Consider the following 21,939-nt stretch of genomic DNA (forward strand, 5'->3'; position numbering starts at 1 on the left):
CTGATCACATGTGACGTGACGTATTCACCTAATGGCCAACTCCCATCACTCAGAGTCCCACAAAGCACAAAGCAAGTAGCATTCAGACAAAAAGGGGAAATCTAACCCAAGAAATTCTATCCAAACAAGAATCTGTACTAGCATACAATTCTAAGCTTATACTATCATGCATAGCCTAAACAGACAATCCTACTACTATCTACTCGATACTAGCATGCAATTCTCATAAAGCTGAAACACATATAGCAGGCACATAAGGCATCCTTCCTAGATCCTTAGTCCTATTCTAGCATGTTGTTCTACTGAAACTGATAATCATAACATAAACTTGTATTGGTAATTTGGGAGTACTCACTTGAGCTCGGCTGATCGCATTCACCACACCCTTTTTCCTTTTCAAAAACTTTTTTCTTTTTAAGTTTCTTTTGAAAATGTTTTCTTTTGAAAACCTTATACCATTTCCTTAGTTTGAGTTCAGACACACTCGAGAGTGTGCCCGAAGCCCTCAAACCAAGGCTCTGATACCAACTTGAAACAACCAAAAATACATGCCAAAAATTTCGTTTGAGAACATTACTAAATCCATAATATCCAAATATCATATAAGTAAAACATAAGTTGTGTGTCTCAAAATGTCATAAAATATGTCTCTCATCAACTGCTGTCAAAATCATATCAAAATATCAGAGTCTAATTCCCAGGCTAAAACTGTGGTGTGTGTCATGCCATCAACCCGAGCCCTTCCCTTTTCTAGCTGTAGTAACTGAAACCAAAACTGAAACTGTAAGCACAAAGCTTAGTGAGATCCCCGAAACTACCACACACCATGCAATAACAAATAAAGCACATACTGGGCCTTGCCCACTGCATCGGACCGAAGTCCGGAACAGACTAGGGCCTCGCCCTCTGCATCAGACCGGAGTCCATAACTGACTTGGGCCTTACCCACTGCATCGGATCGAAGTCCGGAACTAACTAGGGCCTTGCCCACTGCATCGGACCGAAGTTCGGAACTAACTGAACGTAGCATAACATAATCATAACATACAACAATAACACATATACTGCATATTGCATCGGACCGCAGCCCATAACACATAACACATAGACATACATGAATCACAAAGACATCAAGCATACTGAACTGCTGGTATCTAAACGGGCCGACATTGTGGCCGTAGTCCCATTCCTACTGGAAGGAAACTCACCTCGTAAGGCTGACTGCTGCTCCGATAACTCCGCGGCTACAATTCCCATAAAGACATTTAATCAAACACTGATAACAATCCTAGGGTAAAGTGACTATTTTACCCATGGTCTAAGTCAACTTCCACTTGTCCCGACTCACCGAGTTGGGCCGCCAACTCGCCGAGTCCTTATCCTTTCTTCTGCCTCCTTCCCCGGTTCTACTTGTCGAGCTTAGCAAAGACCCGACGAGTTCTCCTTCTATAATTTCTCGAGTCAATCTTCATTCGACTCGCCGAGTTGTATGAACAACTTGTCGAGTTCATCTTCATATGAACACGTCCAGACTATGACTCATCGAGTTGTATGAACAACTCGTCGAGTCTGTTCTTGTGGGTAAGGAGATTGCCTTGGAATCGCCGAGTGTGTTCTAACACTCATCGAGTCCCATGATTTCCAGATTGTGGCTATATCTAAATATATCGAATCACTCCTCTGGACTCGTCTAAATGCTTGCTATCACTCAACTGGGTCCCTTTGAACCACAACAGATTGGGGACTGAAGCCTCAGACTCGCCGAGTTCTAAGAACAACTCGTCGAGTCTCCTATTGTCCAAGTCTATAATCTCGATTTCTGGCGTACAACTCTCATCCAAAAAGGTAGATCTAGGCTTCTAAGATTGGTCTAGCATGTAAAGTTATGAGCTTTACGTGCATGCATGGAAGTATAAGCTTTAAGGACCCAAAATGAGGTCTAATGGGGTGCATGGGCTCATATGGCCATACAACTTGCATCTTTATGCATGAACTCGGTTCTAGAGTCTAGATCTGAAGGTGAATCGACTTGGGCGTCCATGTCTTAAGGATCAAGCTTATTGACCTCAAAACTCCATAAAGGGGCAAAGGAGAAAATCTATAAAACCACAAGTCAAGTTTTGAGCTTGATTACCTGAAAGTGAAGAGAAACTGATGTTGCTCCTGGATCTAGTCCTTCTCCCTTGATCCTTCTTCCTTCCAACTCTTCTACTAGATACACAATGCACCAAAACCCTTCAAGTCACTAAGAAAGCTCAAGCTTGCCAAAAAGGGAATTAGGGTTTCAAAAGAAATGCTCTGGAGGTGATGGAGGTTGGACTTGAAGCTCATAATGTTGCTTAAATAGGGTGAAAACCCTTTAATTAGGGTTTCATCCAGACCGGCCTACTCGTCGAGTCCAAGCGCGGACTCGGCGAGTAGATTACTTAAACCCGCGTCCCAACTTCGCATCTACTCGACGAGTTAGGCTGCCACTCGTCGAGTCACTAATCCAAATGATATAAAATTAGATCAATTACGTACCAGAAATGGGGCGTTACATAAAACCTTATGATTTAATTGTTTTCCCAATTCATTGTAGAAAATATGAGCATTAAAACATGTTAACTTTTGTTTTCTCATGACCTTTTTCTGAAAAAATAACCGCAATATTAAACTAAATTCTAGGTCATATTACGTTTTACATGTTTATGGATTTTTGAACACGTATACCTCGTTTTATGAATATTACCCAATTGAAGATAATATTTGTGTGTTTTATCAAATCTCTACGCTACCGTAGTCTATTGATCGCAATTAAAGCGTTTATTCGATATTTGATTCAAAACGGCGTAAGTAGTATTATAATATCCAATAATACATTAGGAAAGTTATGAAAATTACATTTCACTATTTTATTCTAATTTACGTTCCAGTTGACTTTTGTTGACCAAAATTTGACGGATGTCACAGACACTCGTTTCATTTTACCAAAATCTAGTTTATAATGTATGAATATTTCAAATTGTAATGCATCCATAAAAATTTTCACCCAAACTTACAAACACTGGAAGAAAATTTGGCTTCAAAAGATTCTTGGAGATAACTAATGTAAATGATGTAGATTGAGTCTCATTTCGCATAACTAAAAATTTTCACTATCTTTTATGAAATATATTCCCCATTGAAGCATGAAAATAAAGGATCATGAAAGGGGAGGAAACATGATTTAATGTTTCTTTACCCGCTATTGAAAACCATACTCCATCGTTGAAACGTATTACTATAACAAACACCCACCTAGATACCTAAGTTGAAAAGACAATGATATCCATATCTCCGAAATAATGGAAAACTTTGATATAAAAGGGGACATTGTGAAAAATGAAGTCCATGCCTTATGATAGGATTCACAAGCCAAAGGTCTTTGGATTCATTATTGAACAAGATCAAGTAACCACAAGTTAATCCAAGATGCTTCCTACCAGCAGTATAAGGAATGATGATTTTGAAGTCTCTTTGTTCAATGTCCTCAAGGTAGTAGTAGTACTCTTTCACTTTTTCATTTGTTTTTGGTAGAAATAGATAGAGACATGGTGTAAAGTCCCAAATTCCAGAACAAAATTTTCATTTTTAATATGGAATAAACACTCATTTTTATAAAGTTACATTCAAGTCAAACCAATTATTCATAAACCATAATTCAAAGTTAGAGTTATAAGGAAGACAATGCGGAATATTGAATCATAAAATTGTTGACGTGTGTGTACAATCTCATCTTCACAATCCGATAAGTACCTGAAAACATTTAATCCATAATTACAAGCACAAAGCTTAACGAGTTTCCCAAAATATCACATACATTAGAGCATAATAATCAACTGTGTGTTATCAACAACACTATGACTAAAATAAAGAAAACAATACACATACATTAATGACAAAATTGCAAAAATGGTCCCTATGGTTGTCAAATTTATGCAGTTTTGCTCCAAAAAAGTTTAGTGGTGCAATAGTAGTCCAATTTCGAATATTTTGTGTGGTTTTGGTCCTTATGGTTGACATTTATGTGTAGTTTTGGTCCATACTCCACCTGAAATGACAAATCTGCCCTTAAATAATTTTCTTTTTAATTTAATTTAATTTCTTTTCTAATTATTCTAATTAAAAAAAAAAGAAAAAAAAAATCCCAAACCACCCCTCTTATCCCTTCCGTCTCTCTCTCTCTCTCTCTCTCTCTCTCTCTCTCTCTCTCTCTCTCTCTCTCTCTTCTGTTAAGACGCATCACCCCAAACACCCTCTATTATTGTTTTTCTCGACCCCTGCTTTCCCCGAAGCCACAGCTCCGGTGAGATAAGCTAACAGTCGAGGAAGAGAGCCCATCAGAAAAACCGTTTGTCAACCTCTCCACCTCCCCTCGGTTGCGGAGCAAACCCACAAACCCCCACCTGCTGTGTTGTTTCCGATCTGCTCTTTCCCTCCCATTCTTCTCTGTTTTTCTACCAACCTCTCCACCTCCCCTCCATGGCTTATTGTGTGATGTTGCAGAGCGTCGATATGCACATTTGGGTTTACAATCGATTTTTCAATCGATTCCTTCTCATCAGAGATTTGATTTCATTCTCAAAATTTGAGATTAAATTTGGTTGATTGATTTGGATGATGCTTTGTGCTTTTGATCGATAGTAATAACAAACAAATTGTTTTCATTTGTCAAGATCACATAGTGGGGGTTGGTGTTTGCTCGTCGTCACAAGGGGAAAGAAGAGGTGGCAGCTGATGGTTTTTGGGAGGTTGATGCCACCTCTGGTGGGCTATTGTTATCTGAGAAAAGAAGCAAGGGAGAGAGAGGGGAGGTGGCAGTGGTCAAAGGGTGTGAGTTTGGGTTGTTGCTAATTGGCAAAACTGGTGAGAAGAGGTGGTTCCTAGTGATGTTCGGTGGTCACAACAACACCACCACCACCATTCCTTGGTGGTGGTTGTTCTTGGTAGTGAAAGGAGAAAAGGAAAACAAAAAACGTGAAGGGTGGGTGGTGCAATGGATTCTACAATACAAGAGGGGGATAGAGAGTGGACGTTTGTGGTGGTTCACGGTGGTGGGGGGCCACCGGTGGGTGGTTGAGGGTGGCAGCCCTTGGCTGTCCCTGTTTCTTTCTTTGTTTCTTGAACCGGTATGTGTGTTTTTGAGGGAGAAAAAAACAAATAAAATAAAAATAAAAATTAAAATTAAATTAATTTATGAATTTCAGCAATTAAAAAAATGAAAAATATAAATCATAAGGGCATAATCGTCTTTTTAAGTGTGTAGGGGACCAAAAACAATAAAAAGATCCAAAATTGGACCAGTGGTGCATCAAGGTATCATTTTGGACCAAAACTGCAGAAATTTACCAACCATAGGGATCATTTTTGCAATTTTGTCTACATTAATTAAAACAAATAAATAAATTTAAAACTAAAATAATAATAGTATACCTTAAAAAACTATAATAATAATAATAATAATAATAACAACAACAACAACAACATATTTAACAATGCATTAACTTCATTTACTACTTACTAATCTTGTTCCGTTTGCGGCATACACCAACCCCGACTTTCCTTGAAGTGTATCTATCTTCAACCCTCAATATGTGCAGGCTTAGTCTATGTTCAACCTATAATAAGTAAAAAACAATTAATATATTTATATAAATATTTTATATAATACAAATAAATTTTATTACCTCCGCGTCTATCACCATATGATCTACTACCATGAACAATTGTATGTGTAAGTTTGACCCTACATTCTTTACCCTTTTCTGATTGATTCATATAACCATCGTTCAAAAAAGCTCATCGATAAACTCATTCCAAAGTGTGTCGTCTACATCTCCTAGTGGATTATTTTTTGCTGTTTCCACATCCTCATATCCGTCGACTTCGAGAAAATGACGTTTCTCGACATGTTTGTGTTGTTTATATTCTCTTTGGCCGTTGGCTTTTATAGTCGATCGAACGCCTTCCCACAAAGGTGTATCCAGATAGCAATTAAGATCAAAATATGTCTGCAATAAAAAAACAAATTTAATTAGTAAAAGAAATATTTAAAATGTATAAAAAAATATTTTCTACTTACTTTCATCTCAGGATACCTAGCTTCTTTGTATTCGACAACACATTACTAAGACTTATAATGAAGTGGTGTTGAACCCAAAAGTGACCCTTCACGGAAGATAACAATTAGCTGCTGACCGAAGGTTGGTCAAGCCTGAAGTCAAGTGTTATCAGAAGGTTACTTGTTCACGAGAAGTGGCGAAGCTCATAAGAAGTTGACGTTTGTTTTAGCGATAGAAGTTATTGTCTGTTAGTTTGTGATGATTACCAGTTATTATATGGATATTTCGTGGGTAATATAGTTGTGGATAAGTTATGGGCAATGTGTGAGTTGATAAACTACGAGTAATTTTGTGGTTAAACAATCCGTGGGTAATATATCTGTGGAAAATAATTGTTTTTATTGGAAATCATTACCCACAGATAAGGCCGTGGGTGAAAGTTTATTTTGGCTAAACGGTTAAAATCAAACAGAATTATCCCTATAAAACTAGACGCGTTTGATTTTGAGCCTGTAGGATCCATAATAAAAAGTTGTTCTAAAGTAAAGATATTTTGAAATCTGGCCATATGGGCTATTTGAAATTTTGTCGAGTAAATGATATTATAAAAAAGATTAAAAAAAAAAAAAAGTTCATTGAGCCCAGAAGATCTAGGGCGGATGCGGTTGAAATATTTTAGAGTTTGGGGAAATTTTATTTCAGGTTACACCTAGCATCCTGCTGTCTAGATTCCAGTTGTCCACTGTCTTCTTTTTCAAAAATCGTCTTTTTATTTATTAAGTGAATAAAGAAAAGATAAAAATATCTGGGACAACCAACTTTTAATCTAACACAGATTTTATAATATTTGACTGGTCATGGGTTAGAGTCAGACTTTCTTCACCTCATGTGCTCTCTTTCGTTAGTTCCACTCCCAAAATCTACCTGGGCTTCATTAATATACATGTTTATTTCAAAATTGGCTAATTGATATAAAATGTAAGCAAGATCATATAATTATATAATTATGTGCTATTTAGGAATAATGGCAAAGAGAAGGAACTGATTTTTGATATGGTGTTAGATTTTTTTTTTCTTAGGAATCGAAAAGTTTTTAGGAATCGAAAAGTTTTTATGTCTTGTTCTAAGTGGTTAAAAAACCCTTTACTTTCTATGTATTTTTTTTCTCTGGCTCCTTGCTAGTTGTTTTTAATAAAATTTTAACGGTTCAAATCTTATAGGAATATGTCACACTTGTTTGAAATTGTAATAATTAAACAGTTTAACTATTTGAGTGTTGGCAAATTATAAGCATTTATAAAATGATCATAAAAGATAATTTTTTAATATAAAGTTCAATTATTAAACTTAAAATATGAAATTACAATTTCTATCATTTAATACTTTATATGTATTATATACCAATAAATATGTCTAGAGAACTGTTACATATAATTTCAATAATTTTTACCTAATAAAAATTAGGTATTCTATATACTAGCTACCTTTACAAAAACATGACATAGAATTTTTTTCAAAAAATAATCAGTTTAATAAAACGACTTATAAACGTACAACTCAGTATTTGGCAACCCGATAATCACATTATTAAGTTTTAAATTCGTTTTGTTATAAGGAAAGTTTTAAAAGTTAGAATAATTTTGACTATTCCAAGTCAAAGCTCTTGGGTGAGTAGCATATTTTAAAATTTAATGCAGTCACTTCCCTTATCTGACTGTTCATCTACCTTCCGTTTTGACCTCTTTCTTGAATTCTATTATCTCCCATCATCTTCCATATAAACACCCATAAAAATAAAATTCTCTCATTTTCTCATCATCCACCTTTAAATCTTCAAGATGCTGCATGACCCAATTAGGATTCCAGCTTGTTTCTCAGCCAGTGGTTCCGATGAATCTCACTCCACAACTGTTACAAAGTCCGGCCAGACCCTTTTCATGTCCGTTTACAAGACAAAACTCGCCGGAGACTGCCGTTGCATCACCATAACCTGGTTCAAACACTTGCTGCTTCATGGTTTATCGGTGTCCATTGATGGACCTGAGTCACACTCACCGGAGTCTGATCAGTACACCTGCAAGGTGGAGCTAAAACCATGGTGCTTCTGGAGAAAACAAGGGTCCAAGAGATTTAGCATCGAGGGTAAGGCTCTTGATGTTTTCTGGGATCTCAAGGCTGCGAAATTTCATGGTGAAACTGAACCGATCTCCGAGTATTACGTTGCAGTGGTCTGTGATCAAGAAGTGGTGTTGTTGCTTGGTGATTTGAAGAAAGATGCTTATAGAAAAACAGGTTGTAGACCAGCTTTGATTGATCCCGTTTTAGTATCAAGAAAAGAACATGTTTTTGGGAAGAAAAAGTTCTCAACAAGATTGAAGTTTCAAGAAAAAGGACGATTTCATGAGCTCTCGATTGAATGCAAGAACAGAAGCGGCGGAGATGGGGTTGATCCGGCGATGGAGATAAGAATCGATGGACAGTTGATGATCCACGTGAAGCACCTTCAATGGAAGTTCAGAGGTAATGAATCTATTCACTTCAGCAAAGTAAAAATTGAAGTTTATTGGGATATTCATGACTGGCTTTTTAGTCCTGGTTTAAGGCATGCATTGTTTATCTTTAAACTCTCTGTTCCGGCGACTTCTCCGGCGATATCAACACCATCTTCTCCGTTGTCTTCACAGAGTTCTGGTTTAGAAGATTGGTTACATGAGTTTTGCCTCTTTCTATATGCGTGGAAGGTTGAGTGAGATTATAATATGTATCGAAATTGGTTAAAATCTAGAGATGCATGATCTGGTTGGATTAATGGTGTATATACAAATACTTTGAATATGACGAGGCTTTATGAGGTTAAAAAGTAAACACAATCTCATCATCTTTCTTATATTAAACGAAATATTCAAGGTCATACTCATACAATATCTAGTTGTATATATCGGAATTTTTTTTTTCAAATCATTTAGGAAGTTCGATTGTGATAATGATTTTTTCTTTTGTTTTATGAAAATCAGAACATATGATATATCTCATTAAATTGATGTTTCTAAAAAAACAAGATTGTCATAACATGGCATGTGGGAAGGGGAGCACATTTATTATTAGGTTATTTGTGTAGTAGGAAGGGTCAAGAAAAAGGCTTCTTTTGAGTGTTTGGTCATCCATGGAAATGGGATTCATCCCGATTTTCTTTTTTGGACCACCAACTTTTACAAAGGGTTCAAAATAAATAATAAAAAGGTAAAAGTGTAATTTTATATGGGTGTGACACCACAACGGAAGTTGGGAGTTGGGACACCTACACATATGATCTTCACTTATAACATCTTCAATGTTATGATCATTTTCAATTTTCAAGATAGGTATCAGTATCACTTCAATACCATTTAAGCAATATATAAATCTGTATATTTAAATATTTATCTTTCATAAATATTTTCATTATTGGTATGGTTTACCAATTTCTATTTTTTAATTTCATAATCATCATTTTGAACGTTTATGCATTTAAGATATACTTATAGTAACTTAAATAAACGGTCCATGTGGTATTTGAAATTAGCAACATCAGTCCAAGGTTTTTTTTTTTTTTTTTTTTTTTTTTTTTTCACATTAATGGTTTCTACGGTTTCATGCAATTTCTTGCGGTTTTGGTCTCGGATTTTTTTTGTTACTTTTATATGATTTAGTTTAAAGTAAAATATAGATTTGATCAATTGTGATGTGAATTTATTTGCAGTTTTAGTCATATTTAAAAAAAAAAAAAACAATACTTCCTTAAGTTGTTATTGTCTATATTATATGACTATACTAAATGCCTCTAAAAAGATGAAATTACCCTTTATTTTTGTGCTCTTAGTTATACTTCTTATACTTAGGGTTTGTTGTCAACACCTCCGCCACCACTAGGGATGAGAACGGTTCCGACACTGGATTGAACCGACTTGGAACTAAAAAAACAGAAACCAATAAATGGAAATGAAAGGGCCGATAATCCAATCGACTTATGATGGTACGATACCAATTTCAATATTGTTTTTTAGGTATACAAACGAATAAAACCGAAACTTATAAAAAACAGCCCTAACAGTCCTTGTTCATGGTTGTGTAACTCATAAAAATCTTAATCGATTAAGTTGGTTCTTAAGTCTAAAATTTAATGCTGAAAAAAAAAACAACTCATTTACAGCTGGTGTGAAAATGTAATGGCTTTTCAAAGCTGACTTAAAAAATTTGCACAAACTAAAAACATCGTTAACACCCATGGGTTGGCTGGGTGCTCATAAAATTCTTAACAAGTTAAGGTAGCTCTTTAGCCTAAACTATATCCAAGACAAAGCACTACATTATGGAAAAAAATTGAGTTTGTAATAAAAAGTTATGATTGTTCAAAATTTGAGCCTAAGCTATATCCAAGACAAAGAACTCTAAGAATTGATATAGATTACCAATTCGACCAGAAAACCAAGCCCACGATAGGTCTTAGACCTGCACTACTTCAAGCGAGCGCTAGCTCCAGGGAATTTCGTTCATGTCTTTACAAACTTTAAAATTATGTATGATTTCACGAAAATACACTTCCCAAAATAAAGATTACGATTAAATCTAATTAAATGTGACTAAACTTCCTGCACGTTGCTGCCATTTCTTTCTCGCAAAGCTACTAAGATCGTTTTCAACTATAAACCCACTTCTCTTCTTAATTGCAACAAAAAACAAGTAATTATGAAACATTAGGTTTAAACCTGTGGAAACCACGATCGAGAAAGAAAACACTATTCGTAATTAGAAATCACAATGACTATTCAAATATTTGTGAAATTGGGTATATGGTTAAGTGGTTGAAATGCATTCAAGTTATAAGAGACAATATTTTTTTATAAGAAATGATGGTTTGGAGAGGCTATAGATTGTGGTTAAATTTAAACATCAACTAACTGCATGTATAACCAATCTCGATACTCACGTGTTGGCCAAAGTTAAATGTGTTGATCTATCTTTTTAAGCCATTAAGTCTTATTGATAGTTGTTTTGGATTTTATACCTGATTATAACATTGCAGTTTTTAAACACAGTAGTTTAATTACAAAAAATTGCATTTTTTTTTTATAAAATTATGATTAAAGTTGTTATGTCGTAGTACGAAGAAATTACATATGCATTAAAAATACAATACAAAATTTATGTTTGAACATTTGAGATATTACCAAGCCTTCTGTATTGAGGTATGTGGTGGTTTCTGATCGTAAACCAACGAGAGAGAGAGAGAGAGAGAGAGAGAGAGAGAGAGAGAGAGAGAGAGAGAGAGAGAGAGAGAGAGAGAGAGAGAGAGAGAGAGAGAGAGAGAGAGAGAGAGAGAGAGAGAGAGAGAGAGAGAGAGAGAGAGAGAGAGAGACCTACTATGTGTGTAAGTATTTTGTCGTCATAAATGATGTTCTTTCATTGAGATGTTATCGTTTTCTTGAGCAGAGAAACATGTAGCATTGGTGGTTTTGTTAGATTGAAAGAAGATTGAGAGAGATTGAAACTTTTCTCATTTCTGAATTCATTCAATCAATGAATTATTACAGAACTTATTACATAAATAGAAAGCAACTAACTAACTATTTTCATAACAAACAAATAACCAAAATTACATATATGCCCCTGATACAGTAAAAAAACAATTCTACCCTTACAGTTAAGTTTGTTGAAACTGACACCCCCCTCAAGGTGGAGGATAGGGAAGTAAACCAAGCTTGGAAATAACATCTTGATAATGAATACTAGACAAATTCTTTGTGAAAACATCGGCTAATTGATCATTTTTATTCACATGATGTAAAGATATAAGTCCTGCTTGTTATTTTTCATGAACATAGTGACAATCCAGTTCTATGTGTTTAGTTCGCTCATGGAAGACTAAATTTGTGGCAATATAAATAGCAACTTGGTTGTCACATTTCAAAGGTATAGGAATGACACCTTCTACTTGAAGAGTTGAAGTTCACTAAGTAAGTGACTCAACCATGCAAGCTCTACACATATGTGGCATATTGATCGATATTCAACTTCAGCTGAAGAGAGGGAAACTATAATTTGCTTCTTCGATTTCCAAGATATTGGACTATCACCAAACATGATGAAGAATCCACTAACAAATTTTCGTGTAATTAGACACACAAACCAGTCCGAGTCATAAAAGGCTTGAACTTGATATGAAGGAGTGTCATTGAAAAAAAAAATCCTTTGTTGATTGTTCATTTGAGATAACCAAGAACATGCAAGGCAACATCATAGTGAAATTGAGATGGTTTTTGATTAAATTGGCTTAGATATTGTACTGAGAAAGCAATATCTGGTCTGGTATGAATTAAAAAAATTTAATTTTCCAATTGATTGCCTGTAAATTGTGGAATCTTCTAAGAAAACATCCATATTAGATGAGGGTGATAATTTGGATGGTAAAGACATTAGACATAAACACAATCAATTAAAGAATATGATTGTAGGAGTTCCTTTATGTATTTTTGTTGATGAACTACCATGCCATTTGAGATTTTGTTGAACTCCAGTCCCACAAAATAATGGATTTGTCCTAAATCCTTGATTTGAAACTGAATATGAAGAGATGACTTGATTGTTGCAATTTCATCTTCATCATTCCTTGTGACTAAAAATTTCATAAACATAGACTGCAATCACCACTATCTTTTGTTGTGTGAATTTCAAAAATAAAGATTAATCATTAGCCGAATTATGATACCCTTTATTGATAAGTGTGTTAGAAAGCTTTTCATACCATTGTCGTGAAGCTTGCTTTAATCCATAGAGTGACTTTTTGAGCTTACATACAAGTGATGGAGAAGAAACAACAGGACGTCATGGTGGAAATTTCATGTACATTTCTTTATGGAGATCACCATGCATTATTCACATCAAATTAATGGATGTTCCACTTTCTTTTGACAGTTAAAGATACAAGACAACAAATAGTGTTGAACTTCACAACAGGAGAAAGGTTTCATGAAAATCAATTCCCTCTTGCTGTGTAAATTCTTTAGCTACTAAGCGAGCTTTATGCTTTTCAACTGTAACATCTGCTTTGTATTTGATATTGAATACCTAACGACAAGCAATTGGGTTTTTACCCTTAGGAAATTTGACAATTTTTCAAGTGTTATTGGCATCCAAAGCAGTAAGTTCTTTGGTCATTGCATCTTCCCATTCTTGAATTCCCTTTTCCTCATGATAAAAAGTTGGTTCCTTTAAAGTAGTTGCCACATGAAAAGCAAATAAATTAGTTAGAACCTGAGAAGTAGTATGAAATGATGAAGTGGATATACAAATATTAGTTAAGAGTATAGGTACACATTTTTGATTGATCTTGATAATTAACATGATTACATATGTAATCATGTAATCTTGATGATGGTTGTCTAATTATTGTGTTCTTCTTAGCAAAGGTGATGGTTGATGATCAAAATATGTATGGACAAATGAAGAAGAATCTTCTGAAATGGTTGGTTCAACAGAAGAAATTGGTAAATATGATGGTGTGGAAGAGGGTGAAGAAATAGATGAGAAATGTAATGAAAATGTGGTTTCAAAAAATTTGACATTTCTTGAAATGGTAATATGTTTAGTAAGTAAATCCATTACTTTGTATGCCTTTTGACCATAAGGGTATCCCAGAAAAATACAAGGATGTGACCTTGGCATGAATTTTTCTCTTCCTTGTAAACTAGTGGAGACATAACAGAAACACCCAAATGCTTTTAACCGTTGTAGGTTTGGTGGCTTGTGATAAAGAGCTTCGAAAGGAGATTTGTTTTGAAGAACTTTTGAAGGAATTCTATTAATCAGATGTACTACAGTCTTCACACATTCACTCCAGTAAGCAATTCCAATTCCAGATAGAACATATAATGCTCTAGCAGTTTCCAAAATGTGTTTATATTTCCTTTCCACTATGTCATTTTGTTGTGGAGTGTACGGTGTTGATTTCTGATGAGAGAAACTCTTTCTATACTGGATCCAAGTTCAAAATCATTGTCCTTCATTATGGTTTTAATGACAACTTGAAATTGATTTTGAATCAGGGAAATAAATGCTTTAATCAAAGAAAAAGCATAAATTTTGTGATTTAACAAGTGAATCCATGTATGTCTGCTATAAGCATCAACAATGGTTATAAAGTATTTGAATCCATCATAGGTTGCATGTTTATAAGGATCCCAAACATCAATGTGTATGAGTTCAAATCGAGCATTAGAAACAGATTCACTTGTAGGAAAAGGTAACCGTTGCTACTTAGCTTTAGAACAAATCATACAACTTCGGATAGAAGAATGATTAGAATGACCAGATCTTATTGACATCAATTTCATCTTATGAAAAGGAATGTGACCCGAACGATTATGCTACAATTGAGAAGATGAATTCAATAAAGAGTTTGAAACAAAAGATTTAGAACTAGACAAAGATGAAAATATAGAAAAACTATATGAAAGAGTATGCTTAAGATGATTATGATCAAAGATATACGAATCATTGACTCTTTCTGCAAGAACTCCAAGAGAGAAGTTATTCTTCAATGAAGGGTCCTGTAGAAGGCAGTCTTCATCAGTAAAAATAGCAAAAATATTGAGTTGAGATGTCAATTTGGAGAGAAACAAGGTTATACTTGAATTCTAGAATATATAATACTCCATGTAACATAATAGAATCATGTAATTTGACATCTCTAATATAAGAAACAGATGTGTGTTGACCATTAGGCAAACCAATCGTGTAAGGCTGTCATTGGTGTCATATAAACAAAAAAGGATTTGTTAGAGCACATATGGTTAGTTGCTCCAGAATCAATAATCCATGAATAATGTTTGTGAAGAAGAAATGATAATTTGTATATATTTGCAACAAAGGATTTAAATGAAAAGGAATTACCCTCTGGATTCATTGCATTATCAGCAATAGAAGTGTTGGCATGACTTGTTGAAGACTGAGAAGTGTTGTTGTTGAGCAATTGAAGTAGTTGTTGGTATTGCTCTGAAGTGAATGGAAAGGATGTGGCATTATGAACACTTGACTTGGATTCATCTTTCTTTGTTTTAGTAAATTTGAATTTGGAAGGAAAACCAACTAGAAGATAACATTGGCTTTTACTATAGCTAGTCTTCTTGAAATGAGTGCATGTTAAAGTTTTCTTAACTGAATTTGGTGATGAATTAGAAGAAACATGCATAACAATAGCTTAAGTATCGACAAAAGAGGAAGCAGTAATATTGCGTTAACGTTCTTCTTGAATTATCAAGGAGTTTGTTGTGGAAAGAGATGTCAAAGGTTGCATCATCAGGATTTGTCATCCAATGATCTTGTATGACTCATTAAGTCCCATGAGAAGCTGAATTAGATGTTGATCTTCAAGGAATTTTTGTATCTTATTAGTAGATCCACAAGTACAAGAAGGAATGTCTTGAACGACACGTAATTCATCTCAGATCTTAGTCAATTTCGTGAAATATGTGGAAAAGTCATCTGAATTTTCAGCGATCGAATAAAACTGTTATTGAATTTGATAAATCAATGCGTTATTAGACTGAAACAAAAGAAACTGAAACAATTTTTAGGAAGAACAAGGAAATTTGTGGAAGAAAATGAAGGATCAAGCTGATACCATGTTAGATTGAAAGAAGTTTGAGAGAGATTAAAACTTTTCTCATTTCCATGTTCATTCAATCTTTGAATCATACAAAACTTATTACATAAATAGAAAGCAACTAACTAACTACATTCATAACAAACAAATAACCAAAATTACATATATGCCTCTGATATAGTAAAAAGACAATTCTACCCTTGTAGTTAAGTTTGTTGAAACTGACAGGTTTTGACTAGAGACTGATGAGTGGCTAGATTAGGGTTTCAAATTGACGAGCGACTGTCTCCCGATAATAACGAATGAATAAGAGGCACAAAGGGTAGTTTCGGAAAATCACTTAAGTAGTTTAGGCGGGAAAATAAGATTAGGAGGAGCCGATCAATTGAAACGTAACTTAGAGGTATTGTTTTATTAGAATAGGGGATATCATGAGTATTAAGATGACATGTCAATTCTTGTCTCATAAATAAAGTAAATAAACTATGGTTTTTTCAAATTTTCATCAGTTCAATATAGAAATTTTAAAATATGTGATGTCAGTATATGACAAGTGGCGTGTTTGGCACGGAGCTTTTGGAAGCGTTTGGGAGCTTCTAGATTTTAAATTTTGATAAAACACTCTAATTTAAACAAAAAGCTTCTTTTGGTAATACGAACGTTTAGCTTTTAGTTTTAACAAAACGCTCTGATTCTAAAAGCTACTTCATGTAGCATTTAACAAAACGCTCATGAGCTTTTGAAATCAATTTCCATAATTACACTTAAAAATATATTTATATATTTATTTATTTTTAATAAATGGTCATTTTATGTAATTTTATATATTTCAAAAGCTTCCAGCTACTTTTGCCAGACATTCATATAACAAATAAAAGCTACAGCTTCCTGCTACCAGTTACCTGCTACCCGCTACCAGCTACCCGCTACCCGCTTCCAGCTAACAACTATTTTTGCTAGACACGCCCAAGGTGTACATACTACTGTAACTTGAAAATGAGTGGAGCCATATTGGAAATTTACATTTTTAGCCCCTGCAATAGTACCCGATTTACTAAAACAGCACAATTTTAACCCATCTCACTTTCCTTGCGTATAGATTACAATAAAGCAAAATGAATTGATTTTTTTTGGCAATTACAAAATCTTATTTTCACCAAAAAAGACAATCCACTTTAGTTTTTTTATCAAAAAGTTACCAACTTAAAATGATTGTAACCCTTCCAAGAAATATAGTTTATGTATGAATGTTGTGTATTTTTTACTATTAATCAGGTTGTTTATTTATTTAATTTTTTTTATGGATTATCTTATCAATGAATGTAGCAAATTAGTTGGAATGGTTACAAGGAAAACAATGAGAAGAAATTGGAGTCTGTCAAAAGGCAGCCAGTGACACTTTTGGATAAGCAACACATTTGTATTTCTCTGTTTTTTTAAACTGGTTTAATGACCATTATGCCCCTGCTCGTTTAAAATTATTTTGCTGTCATTTTGGCTTTTAAAGGACTGATGTGTGAACCTAATGGATAGCAAATGTTGAACAACATAAGTTGGTTTGTATTTTTGGTTAGGTATCTATAGTTCGTTGCTATTTTTTTGGTGGTTGATGATCTGATGCATTGCTGTTTTTTATTGAAAGTTGCCAACAATGAAGGATTTAGAAAGGAAGCACAACTCGTGTATTGACCATTATGCCCTTGGTCGTTTAAAAGTTGCCAACAATTGAACAAACTATTTTCTCGATGTCGTTGTGCTAACCGGAATTATGTACAACATTCCAACATTTGATGGGTTTGAGCAAGGCGAGAAGCCTATTTCGTTGTTTAACCTAAATAGACAAAAAACAATGATGTGAATAATTATTTCTAGTTCATCAAGCACAATGACTAACAATTGAATATTTTTGTACAAACTAAGAATCTAACCGATGAATATGGTGCTTAGATTGGTTAGATGAGGAAGAAGAAACCCTAACAAACGGTATGATTCATGGGTTGTTAATCGAAAGAATTTTTTTATTATGATTTCATTGATTATTATATATCATACATCGTGAAACAAAATCTAATACCGAAGTTAGATTTAGTTTTTCGTATTTTGATAAAACATATACCATTTAATTGATGTAATTTTAAGGCGAGCTCTAAAATAGATTGAATTAATCATATAGTCACTTAAAATACTATAGATTACATCAAAAATCAAGGAAGAGTAGGAGAAAGAAACATATTTTAAGGTCGATTTGGGTTTCAAACATTGTACGTGTCTGTGTTTTTGTTTTTGCTTGTGTGTGTAAGATCGATTATGTTATAGGTGCGAAAATGGATTCTGAAGTCTAATATTGATTTTTATTTTTGAAACTAGTGACAGCAGATGGTAGTGATAGTGAAAGAGAGCAAAGGGAGAGGACACGAACAGGGTAGGGTGTGGTATGGATGGGGTTTTATTTATTTGTTTATTTGTTTCAACTGGAATTAGTTAAAGAAAAAATAAATAAAGCTAAAAAGGTAGATATGTCATTTTATATGAGTCTGGGACCAACTAAGTAGGAAATTGAAACTATAAGGACTATCCATATAACGAAAAAAAAAGTTACGGACGAAAACCAAAATATGAGAAATCACAGGCGCCATTTATGTAACTTTTTCTTAAAAAATATGAAATACAAATTATATGACTATAATTGTCATTTTACGCTTGAGAGTGACCAAATCCATACAAAAATTTCTATTTATAACCGATGGTGCAAGTTCAAATTTTTTTAGATCTTATCAACAGTTTTCACCAAACCACATGAGAAAATTTATAGTTTACTCAATTATTAATTTAAAAAAAGCTAAACTCTTCCTATTCATCATCTTCCTACTTGTAATGTCCCAAAAATTTAAATAAATTAAATTTTTTTAATTCATTTATATTTATTACAAATTCCCATTAAATTCATTACTTAACCAAAACCGTTAAAACTTCAAGTACTCAAAATAACATTTTAAACCATACTTTAAACAACACTAATTCATTTGTAATCCAATCAACAATAGAAAAACTAACAGTGATAAAATCACATATCAAGTGTCAGTGACAAGGACCTAGTCTTCAAACCACACTCATGTGCAGTCAAGCTAAGCCTTTACCCTTATTTGTACCTGATGTACCTATAATAGTCTTTTATAAAGAAAAAGGTAAGCATGAACCTTAGTGAATTCTAACACATCATAACATTAGAAGCATTACACTCTAATCCTACCTATCATGCAATTATCAATCATATAATCATATATCTAGCATAAACATCAAAATCACATAATTCATGCCTCTTATTCAGGAACACATCCTAAACAACACCCAAATGAGGCCTTGGAATTACCGCCTTTAGTCCATGAACTTTGTGTTTCGGCCTTTGGTCCTTTGACTTGGCATAATGGCCTTCGGTCAGTCTGACTCAGCACAAGACCTTTGGTAAATCGGCTAGGCCTTTGGACCTTTGGACCTAAACACATAAAATATAATCCATACAACAATAAACATCTTCAAATATAATTTATACAACAAGTAACACATCAACTATCAATCACATAGTTCCTAGTCTCACCCGACCTAACAGTAAACATATAACAACCTAAAGTTATGAACTAAGGAACTCACCTCCAATAGAAAAATCACCCTCCAAAGTAGCCTGAGACTCCCTTACATTACTTAAACCTTCCTAATAATAACAATTAGAGTTAAGATACGGCTACTTGATACCCTAAATATGCAAATGGGCTTATGGGTTGAATTTTAGATTCTTACATCAAAATTACAGTCTGTTCGGGACTTGTTTTGCCCTCCTTAAACCCCATAATTTTCAAAATTGCACTACATGCAAGTAGTTCAGGTCAATACCTTTTTAGGGACTACTTGCACACCTTCAAACGATTTTTCTACAATATATGGTGAATTTTACAAAACTGCATTTCATAGCAGCTCATTTCTGACCACCCTGTGAAAATGATGATTTTTACCCCTATTAGAGTCATTATAGCTTTTGGACAAAACTACAAAAATGAAGAAGGCTCACATACGCAACATAGGGCACTGGTCTCGACTCAAAATGACGTCCCATGATTTTTTTATGATTTTTACAAGACATGGATAGATTGACAATTTTTCAGTATTTCTAGCTTTGGTTATTTAGGGTTAATTAGCTTCTTAACCCATTAAGTAACAACCAAAAATGACTTATAGGATGTAAATTGAGTCCATAACAGTAGTAACCAGACCTTGATTCCAAATAACAATCTCAATCTCAATCTCCATCTCCATCTCTATCAAGACTCAAAATAGGTTGTGATAATGAAGGAATTGTGAAGTTCATTGCTCTAATAAGAATAACATTAAACTAGGGTTTATATTGAATTAAATCAACCATCAACAACACCAATGAGTTAACATATTTGGAATGACACCACCTACTACCACCATGACAATGGTGGTCGGTGGTTGTTGTTGCCACCTTGATGGTGGTCAGGGACAGATGCATGATTTCATAGTAGGGGGCACGGGGTGCCATGAAAATTTTAAGTAGTGGCACAATAGTATAAAAAATCGAAAATTTTGCACTGCGTTTTTACAAGTCAGATGTTTCCGGTGCCATATGGGCACCACAACAAACTTACCCCTGATGGTGGTGGTGATGGGATTTTTGAACTCAAGAAGAAAGAAGAAGAAAAGATGACTGGTTTCACTTACTTGATGAGGATGGAATGTAACAACCCGAAATTTCTTTCGTTCATACCGTTAAAAATAAATCAATTCGGAATTTATTTCTGCTCTTGTCAGCATTATCTCGGGTCAAATTAAATATCCTAAACTCAGTATAATCGAGGTTTGGGTCCAAGAACGCTTTTTTCCAAGTCAAAGAATAGCATCCGAGCCAAACACCCCTTTGAGAGGAGTGTACGACCGCAAACTCGATTTTACGGTCGTACACCCCCACCCACCCCTTGACCAAAAACTCTACCCTATATATAGGGTATATGGCCTTCATTTGTCACTTTACACACTTCAAAGACTTTCTCTCTATACTCTCTCTCTACCTTCATCAACTTTACTCAAGGAATCCTCAAGAAAGTAAGTGATTCCTTCCTTTGGGTGTTAACCCTTCCTATATCCATGATCCAATCTTGATTCATCCATGGATTTCACTTTTTTATCTAGATCTCCAAGAATCCTCAAGAACACCTTAGTGTTTTGGACCGAAAACACCTTTCTTTGCCTTCAAATCGTAAGTATCATCCTCTTATACTTATATCTAGTTAGGATTCTTGTGTTTTGCCTTTAAATCGTCACTTTTCCATGAACAAAAGGTGTTTACGGTCTAGTGTATCTCCTTAGACCGTACACCCTTCAATGACCGTAAAGTCATGGGCCGTAAACCCAAAGACCGTAAACCCTATGATCGTAAGGTCATTAGACCGTAAACACATGGGACCGTGAACCCATGGAACCATAAACCCATGGACCGTAAACCCATGGACCGTACACTCCTGATTACGGCCGTAAACTCCCCATCTTCAATCACGTGTGATTCTAACACTTAGTTTCAAGTGTTTCCTAGTCCCTAAGGTGGTTTCCTTCCATAATAAATAGTGTTATGTCCTCATCTAATACGTGTATGTGTTACCATATGTTAATAGGGTCCAATTGAGTACGAAACATCAGTTGACACTCAGCACTCATCCCAATTGTACACTCAAATCCTACGTTAAACAGTGAGTTCATACCCGTACACTTTTCTTAATGTTTTTACACGTTTTCAGGGGGAATACAAGTCAAACACAAGAACTTTTGAGAACTAAAAACAGAAATGTTTTCAACAAGTAAAACTTATGCAATTTACACAAGGTAATGGATTTTTATAAATCAATTAGATACTTTATCCCTCCTGTAACATGCAGAGCATGAGGGTCACTTTCTAATCAAAATTGCATACTTTTCGAAGCATATCATGAACATAACTTTTTAGTCAAACTATAATAGGTGTAGTTTGGGAACTTCATTATTGGTTCTATGAATACACACAGCTTACATGGAACTACACATAAACTATGACAGATTTAGTTTATGACATATCACAAGAGTACAACAGTTAATAATTATTTAAATATAGTTATTTTTACTATACAAAGCAAATCTTGAATTCAAGTACCAAAGAACATTATGTTTTTCATA

The 21,939-nt window shown here is 34.4% G+C and overlaps 1 protein-coding gene across 1 annotated transcript; it reads left to right on the forward strand.

Moving 5' to 3' along the window:
- The first annotated feature begins 7,921 nt into the window (after window positions 1-7,921).
- Window positions 7,922-8,833, forward strand: LOC111907037 (uncharacterized). Its single transcript, XM_023902829.2, has one exon. The coding sequence runs from the start codon at window positions 7,922-7,924 to the stop codon at window positions 8,831-8,833; it is 912 nt and encodes a 303-aa protein (XP_023758597.1).
- The last annotated feature ends 13,106 nt before the right edge of the window (window positions 8,834-21,939 follow it).

This window comes from Lactuca sativa, chromosome 4 (genome assembly GCF_002870075.4).
Source record: "Lactuca sativa cultivar Salinas chromosome 4, Lsat_Salinas_v11, whole genome shotgun sequence".
NCBI lineage: Eukaryota > Viridiplantae > Streptophyta > Magnoliopsida > Asterales > Asteraceae > Lactuca > Lactuca sativa.